Genomic DNA, 12973 nt, shown 5'->3' on the forward strand with positions numbered 1-12973 from the left:
AGAAGAGTAGGGCTCTGGCTCTTAACCTTTATGAACTTTTAATAATTAACCTCTTTGTTGCCAGTCCCCTTAAAGCAGTGTTAAATTTGATTCTAGGTATATTTGGATGTATGGATACCATGAATACTAAGGAACTCAGATCGGATAGCTAAAATATTTTTATTTTTCAAATCTAACACCAGCTAGGTGTTAGAAGCATATAAAAATCCACTGCTAAATGAACCCCACATTGCCAGAAATTTTATAGACTTTTACAGTGTTAGTGGTGTTCCTCCATTTTTTTGAGTAAGGTCACCATTTCCCTCTCCTTTTTTCTTCTCTTGACTGTATTTGGCAGCTGCCAGTATAGTATTGTTTGGTTTACAGAAACTGACTCTTGTTGGGTCAAGCAAGTAAAAATGACTAGCCAGTTGTACGGCAGTTTGCTTCGTCCCTACAAGAGAAGAAGAGGGTAAGAGCTTGTGTCTGGATGTCCTGTGGGCCAGGGTCCGGCAAGGAGGAGGGCATGAGTTGTCAGTGGAATTCAGGTACGGTTTTTAGTGTTAACTCTATTACTGGAAGTATTAAAGTATAACAAATCTGTAGATGGTAGAATAGGGTAACTGTTCACTTTCTCATAAAATGTTTGAGAACATCTTATAAGAGAGCCCTCTTAAAATTCTATATGGAGTTACATGTAGCAGTTTATTCTCTAGTTTAACTCCTCGTCGTAAAAACTAGATTCCCAAGTGTCCTAGTTTATATTTTGTTTTGTTATTTGATATGTATATAGAAAGATAAACCTATTTTGTGGCCTTTAATAATGAGAAATATCTCAGTATTACTCTAGAAAATTTATTGCGCATATGAAGGGTTTATTGTTTTTTAAACCAGAGAGGGACACATCACACACTTCTAAGTTTACAGATTCAGGCAGAAATTGTAAAGTGTTATGACGTTTGCGTATCTCAGATTGGTAAGTCAGAAAACAAAGTCGCGTCCATCCTTTGGCTATTGACGTGCTGAAGGAGTCCTTAAACAGGGTGCTGAGTGAGGAGCAGCTGTCAGAGACTGTGTGTTTCGCCTTGCTACTTGCTTAGGCGTTTTCCAAGTGTGGTGGGCTGTCTGCAGAGCTCCTTGTGCCCTTGTCTACTTCCTTGTTTTGTCCTTTTCCTCAATTTTTTTTTTCATTTTCTTTTCTTTTTTGCTGCTGTTTGTTTGATAGTGATGTTGTTTCTTTTTTGTATGAGCTGCTTGAGCCACAGCAGTTGGTTGCAAAGTGCTCCATTTTTCTGAACAACAATATTTGATTTTTATTTTAAAATCTCATAACAAGTAAACTAGCCTTTGGACTCTGAAATTATTAATTAGAAGCTATTTTTCTGAAAGTGAATCTATATTTGTTCACAGTGCCAAGCTAGATGTCTTTATGAGATGAGTCTAATCTGAGTTTGGGATGTCTTCACCCTGTCCCCATTTTATTTGGGAAAGGGAGGTTGGTTTTTTTGACTGAGTTTGTTCTGATTGACCTGTTAAAATAATCTGCTGTGCCCATGTTCTTTTATGTATGTTTGGAACATTTCCAGCCTTGGAACCTGTAATGTTCAAGCCAAGTTTCTTCAGTTTGAGGATATTCTCAAAAGCAGATTGTTTCCTCCTTTTGATCTGTAAACCTTCTGCCAGAAAGGAGCAGTATCCCCTTAGAGCGGTTGTTAAAAGGGGTTGAGGCTAACCAATGAGCTATATTGTTGTTGAGCAAAACTGCTGCATAAATGTATTGTAGAGGGTAAATGTCAGGGACTTCTTCAAGGCAATTTGGTTTACCTTATCCTAAAGTTGACCGCAGTATCTCTTGCTCTCTTAGTTTGAGGGGTAAAGGTACTTCTTGTTGGGAAAAATTAGAAGTGGACTAATGAAGAGAGAATAAAACCAGTAGACTGCTATCTCTGGACCTTAATCCTATTTAGAAACCCTAACTTAACTCTGAAGGGGATACTGTCTCTTTTAACTCTGCTATAATTCTTTGTACGGAAGGTAGATAATACTAATAATGTTGCCTGATTTCGCTGCATATTATTACATTTAACCCTTTGAGCCTTTGCTGAGTATAATTTCAAGTAGGCTGCTTTTGTTCCCCCACTAAATTTAATCTGTCTGGCACTGAAGCATCTTGATGTGCAGTCATTAAGATCATCTGGTTTTGTTGGCAGCAAGAACTTACCATCATTTGTGACAAACAAAGAGCAAGAAAGATGTAGCTACCTACCCACCTACCTACCTACCTGTAAAGTAGCTCTTCTTTGACATTGAAAACCTTTGTATTTTAATCAGCGCCCCACCACCACCACCACCTTTTTTGGCTGCTTTTCTGATGTCTTTTTTTCAATTTAGACATTTTCTGTGTGAATGTGCCTTTTTGAACTTGCTTTGGTATATCCCTCTGCAAATACTGATCTGCATGCTTATCCTGATGACTTCTTTTCCAGCTCTTCTGTACTACTCTCTTTTGTGATCTGTAAGTCCTATGTTAATAAATCATTCTTTGGCATATTTTGAAAGTGTGGGGATGTGTGTAATTTGTACTTTTTCAGGGTTAGACCAAAGAAATACCTGTTTCATATCAAGTTCAAAGGAATAGCATCTCCTGTGATTAGAGGGTTTTTTCCTTTTGTCTGTTTTGTTTCCTCCAATACCTTTCTCCTAAGAAAGTATTGGTACATTTTAGCCTTTTCCCCTTATAATTCCACTGATAAAAGTTTTTAACATGGCACTGGATTAAAGTAGAACTTTAAATATTTTTTTAAAGTATAAACTTTACAATATTTTCCATATTAGAAGGAAAATTTACTTTCTTTAGTGAAGAAACTGAGTAGATTTTGTTGATTAGTAAGGCTCACTGAGCCTGTCTCCACTAGGAGTTACCCTGTAAGGAGATGGGGAAAGCGAGGGAGCAGCCTTGAGTGCTGGGGGAAGAGGGACACATCTGTTAATAACTAGATAGCTATAGATTTAATTTTAAATAAACTATCTAATGGTATCGAGATGGATGTCTGAGCACAGTTAATGTAAACTGAATTTAAATTGATAATCTCTCTAATGGAAAGTGTTCATTGCTGATACCAGGAAGTCTTTAGGACTGAAATTGATTTGAATTTGAAATGGGGTACTCCATCTTCTAATTGTAGAGCCACATTATCTTTCCAACTTCAGAATGTATTATGAAGCCACCCTCAGTTGTTTTTGACTTAGTCCATAAAGCAAGTTCTTAAAATGAGTTTAAGGGATGTCTTAGACAAAGGAAGATTTAAACATTTTCATTTTTAAGAAAATAATTCTAGAAGACTCACAAAAATTAGCAAGAGTAGGCCAAATTTCAAAAAAAAAAATTTTGCCGCTTTAGAGTATAATAATAGCAAAAACCCTTGGGAATATTATTGTTTACAGATCAGAAACCCAAGGCCAATACAAACCTTGGAAAAAAGGATCGTTTCCATGGTTTACATTTTTTTCTTATGATTTGAGGCTTTAGTTCTTTGTTCTTTTTTAAAATTTGAGTCAGACAAGACATTAAACCATTGAAGATGAGGATTTTGAATAGCGTTCCTGAGAGATCACTTATAGTATCTGAAATACGCCATTTGAGAAAGAAAAAAGCCGTGCATTGGAGTTTAGAGTCACTCTAAGGAAAGCTGAGTCTGCCATTCAAAATACCATGTTTTCCAGAGCATAATGCTATGGATAGTTGAATAATGGTTTCAGAAACCTTGTGTGCTGCTAACTAATTTGGAAGAAAGAGATCTTGGCATAGACTCTATCTAGTGATAATACCAGCTGCCTTTTATTTAGGATTTTTTTGGTGTGTGTGTGCCAAATATAAAACCAATCTTGTGATAGCTTTGGCTAAGGAATTCCTTTGTCAGTGGAATCACCTAATACTAGGCTGATCCATCTGGGACTGCCGTTATTTTAATTCCTTTCTGAATTTTTCTGAGCAGCCTGCAGAAAAGGACTGAATATAACTGTGCATAAAACATAATCACAGTTACAAATTGAACAGTTAATGTTTCCGGAGTAACATTTACTTTTTAGGGAGGAAGTTTTAATAATATAACATAAACTTTCAATAAAGACTTGAACTATATGCTATAGGTTCAAACAAACAAAATATTATGTTTTGTTAACCCCGTTACCAAGTAGAGTAAGATATGGTTAGTACTTGACTTCATACATCAGTGCCTAAGAAATTATACAAATGTATTTATATTCTACAATCACTCTCTTGTTCAAATTTAAATCCCTGCTGATTTTTAAAAGCAGCAAATGAACATGAAGAGGACACTGGGAATATCAAAGAAGCTGGGCTAAATCCTAAAATAACTCAAAGAATCAAATTATTCTTAAAGGACTAGCTTTGTTTTTCCATTAGTTGAATATTTTTGATAAATTGTTTTGGAAAATGCTGGCCCAGTAGCTTTTGAGGGTCATATGCATTGGAGGGTGTCCTGGGAGCTACCCTCTCCCTTGCATAGCCATCTTCTGTGCTCATCTGGTATTTTTTTGATGAAATCTTTAATGATGACCATGAGCAGACCGACTATATATCCTGACACCATTTCTTGGCCTTCCATCCTCCTCTGACTTAAACTTATCCACAAGATTGCCACTTTTTAAAAACTGAACTTAAAGCATTGACATACACCTGCATGTGCTTACAGATAGCATGAATAGCATTTAAACCGTTGATTGATACGAGCCAGTACAAATGAAGAATGGAAGGTTTCTCTACAGATTAGAAAACACTGGAAGGCAGTTATACAGCAGCATTTTATAGCGTGTCATACTTACACTGTGATCACTTTCATTCCTGTTTTCTTCAACAACACACATCAGGGTATTTGAGACTTACAGGACACAGACCAGGTTTTGTAATTATTAGGGAATGTGAATATGACTGATCTCGGTAGAATAGGGCTAGAGGTGGAAAGAAATTGAAATGTATAAATATTTCATGGTTTGCTTTGGTAAATGAAGTTTGAATTAAATCAGTATTGGAAATTAAAAGATAGTTAATTTTTAAAAACTCTTTTTCAGTCCATTGAACATTGTTATTGCTATATAAAACACTAGAGAATAGTGGAATTTGTGCATGTATCTCCTTTTCCAAACCCCTTTCTCAAAAGTCAGTAATTCTTAATCATCTGGGCATATGCTTACAGCTTTAGAAAATATCCATGGGAATTGGTATGGCCTTCCGTGTCCTGTAATGGCAGCTCACATCCTTTGTTCCAAGAAATGCCTTGTTTTCATGTACAACATCTGTTCAGAAAGGATTTGAATAGAGGTTATGGAAGAGACTGTGATAGGGTTACTTGCTAGCATAAGCAAGAAATCTATGTTGTGATTTGAGATCCAGGATGAAAGATGAAAAGCAGATTGTATAGTTTATTCCTTTAGCCTTTGTAATAGGACATTCCTGGTTGCAAACAAATACGTGTATTAAAGCACACAATTTGGCATATTTGTGTGCAATTGCAGTTTAGCCTAGCACAGCCTCAGAGTTCTCCAATAGAATTGGAAATAGAGTAGTGAGTCTCTATTCATTTTATTGCATCCATTCACTGTTTTCTTTTTCCTTTCTCAAGAGCAATTTTCAGAATTCGGCTATCAAATTGAAAACCCATCTGTAGTAACTTCAGTGATCACAAAATAAAATGTAGGTTATTCCATATTATTTTTCCAGGTAGGGCTTTCATCACTTATGTTGTAGGTTTTACAGAATCTTTGATATTTTTAGGAACATCGTACAATAATACATATAATTTGGCTGCTTAGAAAATGTAGAACTGTTAACATGGAAAATGAAGAATTTTCTTGGTTTAGCTTATCCTCAGGGAATTGATATACCATATTTTCTTAGAAAATGGCTTACTAATATCCACTATGCCAAGAAATACTACTGTTTTTATATTATTTGTAAATGCTAAGGTTTAGGAATACAATATTCTCACATTCCTATGTAATATCAGTTTTATGTGTTCAAATGAATTGCACTTTAGTAAATTATTTTTTTTACACTGCAGTAGCCAATAAATAAGCAAAGTGAAATTTAAAAATCAACTTTGAGGCTTGATGTTAGTATATCCTACATATTTTACTCTTTATTATTATTTTTTTAAGTATAAAATATTTTAAGTCTTTTATTTTTTAGTTTTTCACTTAGTTATTTCTGTGAGTTACTCCAAAAGCCAAATTTTTATGCTTATATTTGTACTAAAAGTAAGATTTGTTAAAGACCTGTAGTATTATAAAAATACTTCTTCAACTAAGATAATCCCTTAGTATAATGTCTTTTACTTGATTATATATACTACAATGATTTCTGTGTTGTTGTTTTTTTTTAAAAAAAAACTTGCTTGCTTTTTTTTTCTTGTTGCATAATTACACAAAAAGGTCTTTTTATTACCGTAGCAGTTTAGTTGTGATGTTGGAATTAGAGCTTAATTTTTCATTAAATTTATCTTTGGTCTCTAGGAAAATTGCTACCCTTTTAGTAGATTCTGGGAGCAGTTTATAATATAGCTTCCCTCGAAGAGCTTTCTAGTAGGGTCTAATAGTAAAAATCCAAACTGAAACATTCTTCTGAATATACCCCTGAAAGACTAGTCTTGTGTTTAACTGCATCTGTCTCCTAATTGAATTTCATCTCATTTGAGGTAGAGTACTTTCTGATTCCTTTAAGTTGAAGGGAAAACTGAACAACACTACAGCCAGAGAATAAGAAAGCATTTTGCCTAAAGTTTTGTTTTATTCATTCTAAACTATAAGTTTTTCACCCAAATCTTTTTTCCCTTCTGTTTAATAAGCCAAAATTTGAAGGGTACCATTCATATTACAGAATTTTAAAATATACTGTTGTTCTGCAAGTTCTCTGTTTTTCAGTGGTTGGCCTTTTTGTACATCTAAGGTTTTTCACTTTTATATTAATTTAGTACCCTTTTCCTAATAGGGTTGAGAGAGGGAGAGAGAGGGAGAGAAAAAAGAAGAAAGAAAAAGAATGAATACTGTTAGAAGAGCTATGGAAATGTCAGGAGTCCCTTAACTGTCATAAACCTATGCAGTATTGCTGTGAAAGAAAGACAAAATGACCCAGTATTGGTTCACCTATTATGAAAATCTGGGTCACAGAACTTTTGAGAATTTCCCTGTAAACCATGTTTGTGGTTGTCAGAGAGGGAGTCTTTTATTTGGCCTTCTTGCCTCATATACATTGACTAAAATGAAACTAAACACATGTCAGCCAGACTGAATGGACAGTGCCGCTGAAGAGGTGGCTTCTCTACCTGCTGTCATGTACAGAGTTATTCAGCCTCAGTTGGTTTTGCTTTCTGAAAATGGGCAAGAAAGTTTCCCTAGTAAGACCACTAACATGATGAGTTGATATTTCATTTTTGCTTTGAAATAATTTCATTTTAGGCCCTAAAGCAGCAACTAAATGTCCAGTTGAAGCTGGTGGCAGCTATGTTGTACAAATATCGCTATTATGTATTGTTCACCACACACTGGATTGGATACTTTACACACATTATCAGTTAATCTTCACAACACAGCCTTTCCAAGTACATGGCCTTCTCCTCATCTTACAGATAAGCAAACCGAGGTCAAAAAATGTTAAGTAGCTTGCCTAGTGTCACACAAGTAGTAAGTGGCAGAGCTGGGAGTTGAATGCAGATCTGTCTAAATCAAAAACCTACATTCTTTCTGCTGTTTTATGTTAACTCCTAAATTATTTAAACATATATTAAGGATATAAAATGAGTCTTCTGCCCCAGCATTTCTTTCTTCTTCATTATCTTCCTCCTCCTTCTCCTCTTCCTCCTCTTCTTCCTTTTCCTCTTCTTCAGATGAGGGGCTGACACATACTTGAAAGAGAAACAGGATTCAGACCTTTGATTCTATTTTTTAGGGGCTAAAGTAGATTAGATCGATTTTTCTTTCCTCATACTCCATCACAGCAATATGACGTCCATATTGACCAAAAAAACAACTAGGTAAGTAACTGTTTAATTAAAATCTTATATTTCTGCCTTGCTTGAGACAGAAATTCCCAATAATCGATTAAAGTTTAGGTAACATTTTCACTTTAGTTTTGAGAAATTGTCAATTTTTAATTAGCTTTCATGTACATTTTATATGACCGTGTTTTAAAGGATCGTTTTCCAACAAAGTCAAGGTGAATGAGATGTTTTAAGCAGGAAATATTGTAATAAATACACTTTAAAGTTAATAAGTGAACAGTTTATTAAACAACCCTATTCTCATACCAACCAGTATATATACACATTGGTAGATGAACCTATCTTTTTTTTTTTTTAGTAATTCTTATATCCCAAAAAAAAAAAAAAAAAAAAAAAGACTCTTTGTAGCTAAATATAAATGCCAGTTCAAGGCTAATGTGGATTTTTAAAGATCAGATTTTACAGCCCAACTCCTTTAATTTTAGTACAAGTTCTAAATTTAGTTAACTCCAACATAGCATAAAACTAATCAAATATGCTAGACATTTTGCTTCTGTAGAGTTTAGGGCATTTTGCCTAAATCGTGAGCTTGCCTCTAATTGTGGGGTCTTATTTCCCTTTCAGATATAGAGGACTTAAAATATGCTGCTTTTGGAACCTGCAGTAGCAATTTTGCAGTGAGCACACTTACGAGCTATGACTGGTCAGACAGGGATGATGCATCTCAGGGCAGAAAACTCTCTCCATTTGTCCTCTCAGCAGGAAGCAGATCCTCCTCAGCCGCCTCAGTTCTTCCAAAGAAAGAGACTTCATTTGGCAGCTCTGAAAACATCACCATGACATCTCTGTCCAAAGTCACAACCTTCACAAATGAAGATGCTCTTCCAGAGACTACCTTCCCAGCTTTTGCTAACTTGAAGGATGTGACTTCTCAGACCAGTGAGCAAAAGGAATATGAAAGCAGGGACTATCAAGAATTCACAAGACAGGACTTGCCTTCAAGTGAACAGAACCAAGAGGCCGCGTGTACTAGCCCAGCTTCCAGCAGTGCTTCTCACGACACCCCCAAAGAATGTTTAGATGACTTTGGAGAGTTTCAAAGCGAAAAGCCCAAAATCAGCAAATTTGACTTTTTAGTGGCCAATTCACAAAGCAAAATGAAATCCAGTGAAGAAATGATCAAAAGCGAGCTGGCAACCTTTGACCTTTCTGTTCAAGGTGAGTAGCTTTCAACATAAATTTTACTGTCACGGTTTCTTCTACTGAGGCGTTAGATGTTCTTTCTTAGAATAAAAAGTTGGTCCTTGCTTTAACAGGAATTAGATTTTCCAGTGTTTGAAACCCAATCTATTATCGATAGCTGTTAAAAAGCAAGGTTTCCCTGAGGCTGAGCTGAAGTCAAACCAGTATCCCTCACATAACTGCATTTGGAGCTAAGCACACAGTCTGTTGTTCATTAGCTGGTTTAGTCAGAGGTGTGCTATGTTAAATGAACCAGAGAAATGGATTTGATCCACTTGTGGGCAAGTTAGCTCTGCTCTTGTTCCCTGGCTACAGACTGTATCTTTTAAATCAGAGGCTGCCATGTGGCAGCTTTACATCTGGATTCGGTCTGCAGACTTGTTTGGACTGACCCACAAAGAAAGTTTATGAATGTGTGAGGCAGTAACAAATATGTAAAAACCCTGAGATTTCACAATCTAGATCTCTAGCTTTTCTTAAAAAGTAATATCTAGCAATACTAGGCCTGCCTTCCCGCCTCTGGCAAATCGGCAGGAGCTGAGTAGCAGTCCCCGCTCTGGTAGATGAGGTATTCTCTCCCCAGTGTCACAGGCCCTTCCACTTCCTATCTCCAGCTAACTTGACTTGCCTGTTCTCTGAAGGCATTTGAGTTTGCCCCCTCTGCTTTAAGCTCATTTTGATGGAAGGGATCATTGACATCCATTAGACTGAGAGAGTATGTAGGAGATTGGTATGAATCTATAAGTGATGGCTCGAAGAGCAATACAACTCATATGCACTGATATTTAGAAAGACACTAATCCTCCAGACTCCAATGACTCTGCATTTAGAATTATGGAAGAATTATGATAAATCAGGGAAGAGTAATCGAGGAAATTAAAGGCAGGAAATCCAAGCAGGAGAGAACAATGGAAAGGATTCAACATATAGCTTGTCAGACAGAATGAATAAGTGTGGTGTTTCTGAATGCCTCGACATAAACATCTAAAGAAAGAGGTCATGTTAGCAAGCAAGAGCCTATGCTTGAACTAAGCTGAGTAATCAAAACCTTTAACTGTGCCATCCACTTCTCCCAGGATCACATAAGAGGAGTTTGAGCCTTGGCGATAAAGAAATAAGCCGTTCTTCTCCTTCTCCGGCTTTGGAGCAGCCTTTCAGAGACCGTTCCAACACTCTGAGTGAGAAGCCCGCTCTGCCTGTCATCCGTGACAAGTACAAAGATCTGACAGGAGAGGTAGAGGTGAGTGAGGTAGTTTTCCACAGGGAGCAAGTAAAAGACCAGCTGGGCACTGAGGGCCCCAGGAAAAAATGCTTGCAACTTTCACATGGGGACACAAAGGGCAGAGAGTCACAAGGCACTGGACATAAAATATGTAATTAAAGTGAGAGAATGGTGACATTAGCCTTGGATGAAAATACCTCCCAGATGTGGCATCTACTGAAAGTAGTTAATAACCTTAAAAACTGAAATTATTCGTGGGACTTCACAAGGAGGGATGTGTTTAAGGGAATTCTTTTTGAGCACTTAGATTTTATCATTTTAGTGAATGGCAAAACATGAAAATAGAAGAGAAAGAGAAATATTCTGGATCTTCTCAGTGTTTATGTCTGCTGCATCTTAGTCCTATGCTGTCTTCCTCCTGCAGCTAACACTCTTAGCTCTCCTTCTTCCTACCCCCATTGTCATACCATGTACGCGGGTGTGCACACACACACACAGCATCTTAACTGGAAAGCTGGTGGTTTGATATGGGCTCTTGTGTTAGACCACCTGCGTGGTGAGTACCTTTGGAGAAATTTACACTAACTCTAGAAAAAATGAGGCAACAGTTGCAGACGGAAGCTGCTCCAAAACATTTCCCTGGAATTTACAAGTCACGTGCTTGGAAGTTACATTTATTAGTAATTTTAGATAGTCATTAGTGGGTTCATAAGATAAACTGTGCTTGAACTAGAGTGATTTTAATAAAAAGGAAAGTCTTCCAGTGCTCTCTGAATTGACTGTTATAGAGGATTCCATACTTGCCCTTTTAACCCAGTTCTTTTTATAAAATTCACAGGAGAATGAGAGATACGCATATGAATGGCAGAGATGCCTGGGGAGTGCCCTAGATGTGAGTATGTCACTTTCGTGGTGTTTCACCCATATGTAAGTGCTGTCATGTGTCATTTTGCCTTCTCCTTCATTCATTTGAATGGACAGAAGCAAACTAGAAGAGAGCCCTACCTCGATGGCCTTCTGCAAAGTGAAGCTCTATGGAAAGTCGTATATCTTAAGTGAAGCTTCTTTCACATTCGTAAAACCACTGGTTCATTCATCTGTCACTGTATTTAAGAAATAACAAAACAGTATCATTAATTCTGCCTAAATGAAAATAATATTTAAGCTAAAAAAAACCCCTGTCTTTCCTCTTCTGAAAAAATGGGGGATTGTTTCTTCAAGTTTAAAATTAAATTCTCAGATTTGTTTCAGTATAGTCATATACACACATCAGTTAGTCATGCTTTATCACACCTGGCTTTTCCAGAGGGTTTTCTAGTAATAGGAAATTGATTCGCAATGACTTTTCTTGATTATATAAGGTGATGTGATTTTATTTCTTGTAGGTCATTAAGAAAGCAAATGATACCTTAAATGGAATCAGTAGTAGTTCAGTGTGCACAGAAGTAATTCAGTCAGCTCAAGGCATGGAATATTTATTAGGTATGTTCTTTTTTTTTTTTGGTATGTTTTATATTTTTCTTATTCAAAGTCATGACACTTTGAAATATTTTTACTCTTCCCTTATGTTACGTTGTATAATCTTGGTCTCTCAAGATACATATATATGATTTCACTAAGTAAGTAGCATCTACATTTGTAAATAAGACACTTAAGTCATAATCAGTAACAGCTGTTTGACTTAAGGTCTCTAGGGCCAAGTTTCTCAGTCCCTGTTATAACATGATAGCAACAACGTAAAATTACATCTGTTACTGGTTTCTGGTTTATCAAAGAGTCCGAACTAGGCGAGGCATTAAAATGAAATCACTGGGTCTCCAATCAGTGCCTTACCGTACATCGTCCATTCTTCCTCTCTACTCCTTCATGACATCACAGATATCTTAACTTCCTGGTGACCTTCAGTGATTGGCCATCTCATTCCAGCTTGAAACCTCAATCTCTGTCTAATTCAGTGTTCTTCCCCTCCCCAGGCTCAGGTGGCCAGACCTGCGTACAGTGGATCCTAATCTTTTTCAGATCTTTACTCAAATGTCACCTTCTAATGAGTTTTTCCTTGGCCTCCCTTACCCATATGTATGTATGCCCTCTCCTCATCCTGGTACTCCCTATCCCTTTCCCTTCCAGATTTTCTCCCTAGCCTTATCACCTTTAATATCTTATGTGTTCTACTTTTTGTTCTTGTTTATTATCTGCCTCCCTCCACTAGACTAATCCTCTAAGAGGGGAGGGATTTTGGCCTGTTTTTTCGCTGCTGTGCCTCTAGCACCTAGTCTAGTGCCTGGCACATAGTAGTCACTGAAAAATATTTGCTGGATGAGTGGATATAGAAGGGATGTGGTCTCTCCTTTACTCCTGCCACCTCACTCTAGTTCCACTTACCTACCCAGACAGGCACAATTCTACTGCATAAGCAGATGTTCACCAGGTAATAGAGTGCCTGTCTTTCCTCCTAGTAGGTTTCCTAGTACCTATGAAAGATTGTCTTAGAAGCTCCCTTACTTGGCTTAGTTTG

The 12973-nt window shown here is 36.8% G+C and overlaps 1 protein-coding gene across 9 annotated transcripts in view; it reads left to right on the plus strand.

The window, feature by feature from the left end:
• SYNRG (synergin gamma) overlaps positions 1-12973 on the plus strand; it is a 68145-nt gene that overhangs the window by 39596 nt on the left and 15576 nt on the right. For 6 of the 9 annotated variants that reach the window (XM_023522854.1, XM_011379381.2, XM_011379385.2 and 3 more), the window contains 4 exons: positions 8619-9212; positions 10313-10476; positions 11297-11350; positions 11844-11940. In XM_023522854.1, the coding sequence (XP_023378622.1) occupies positions 8619-9212; positions 10313-10476; positions 11297-11350; positions 11844-11940 (909 nt within the window). The remainder of the gene's footprint in view (positions 1-8618; positions 9213-10312; positions 10477-11296; positions 11351-11843; positions 11941-12973) is intronic. The other 3 variants (XM_011379386.2, XM_011379389.2, XM_011379387.2) reach the window with 2 other exon arrangements.

Source organism: Pteropus vampyrus, unplaced genomic scaffold, assembly GCF_000151845.1.
Source record: "Pteropus vampyrus isolate Shadow unplaced genomic scaffold, Pvam_2.0 Scaffold358, whole genome shotgun sequence".
NCBI lineage: Eukaryota > Metazoa > Chordata > Mammalia > Chiroptera > Pteropodidae > Pteropus > Pteropus vampyrus.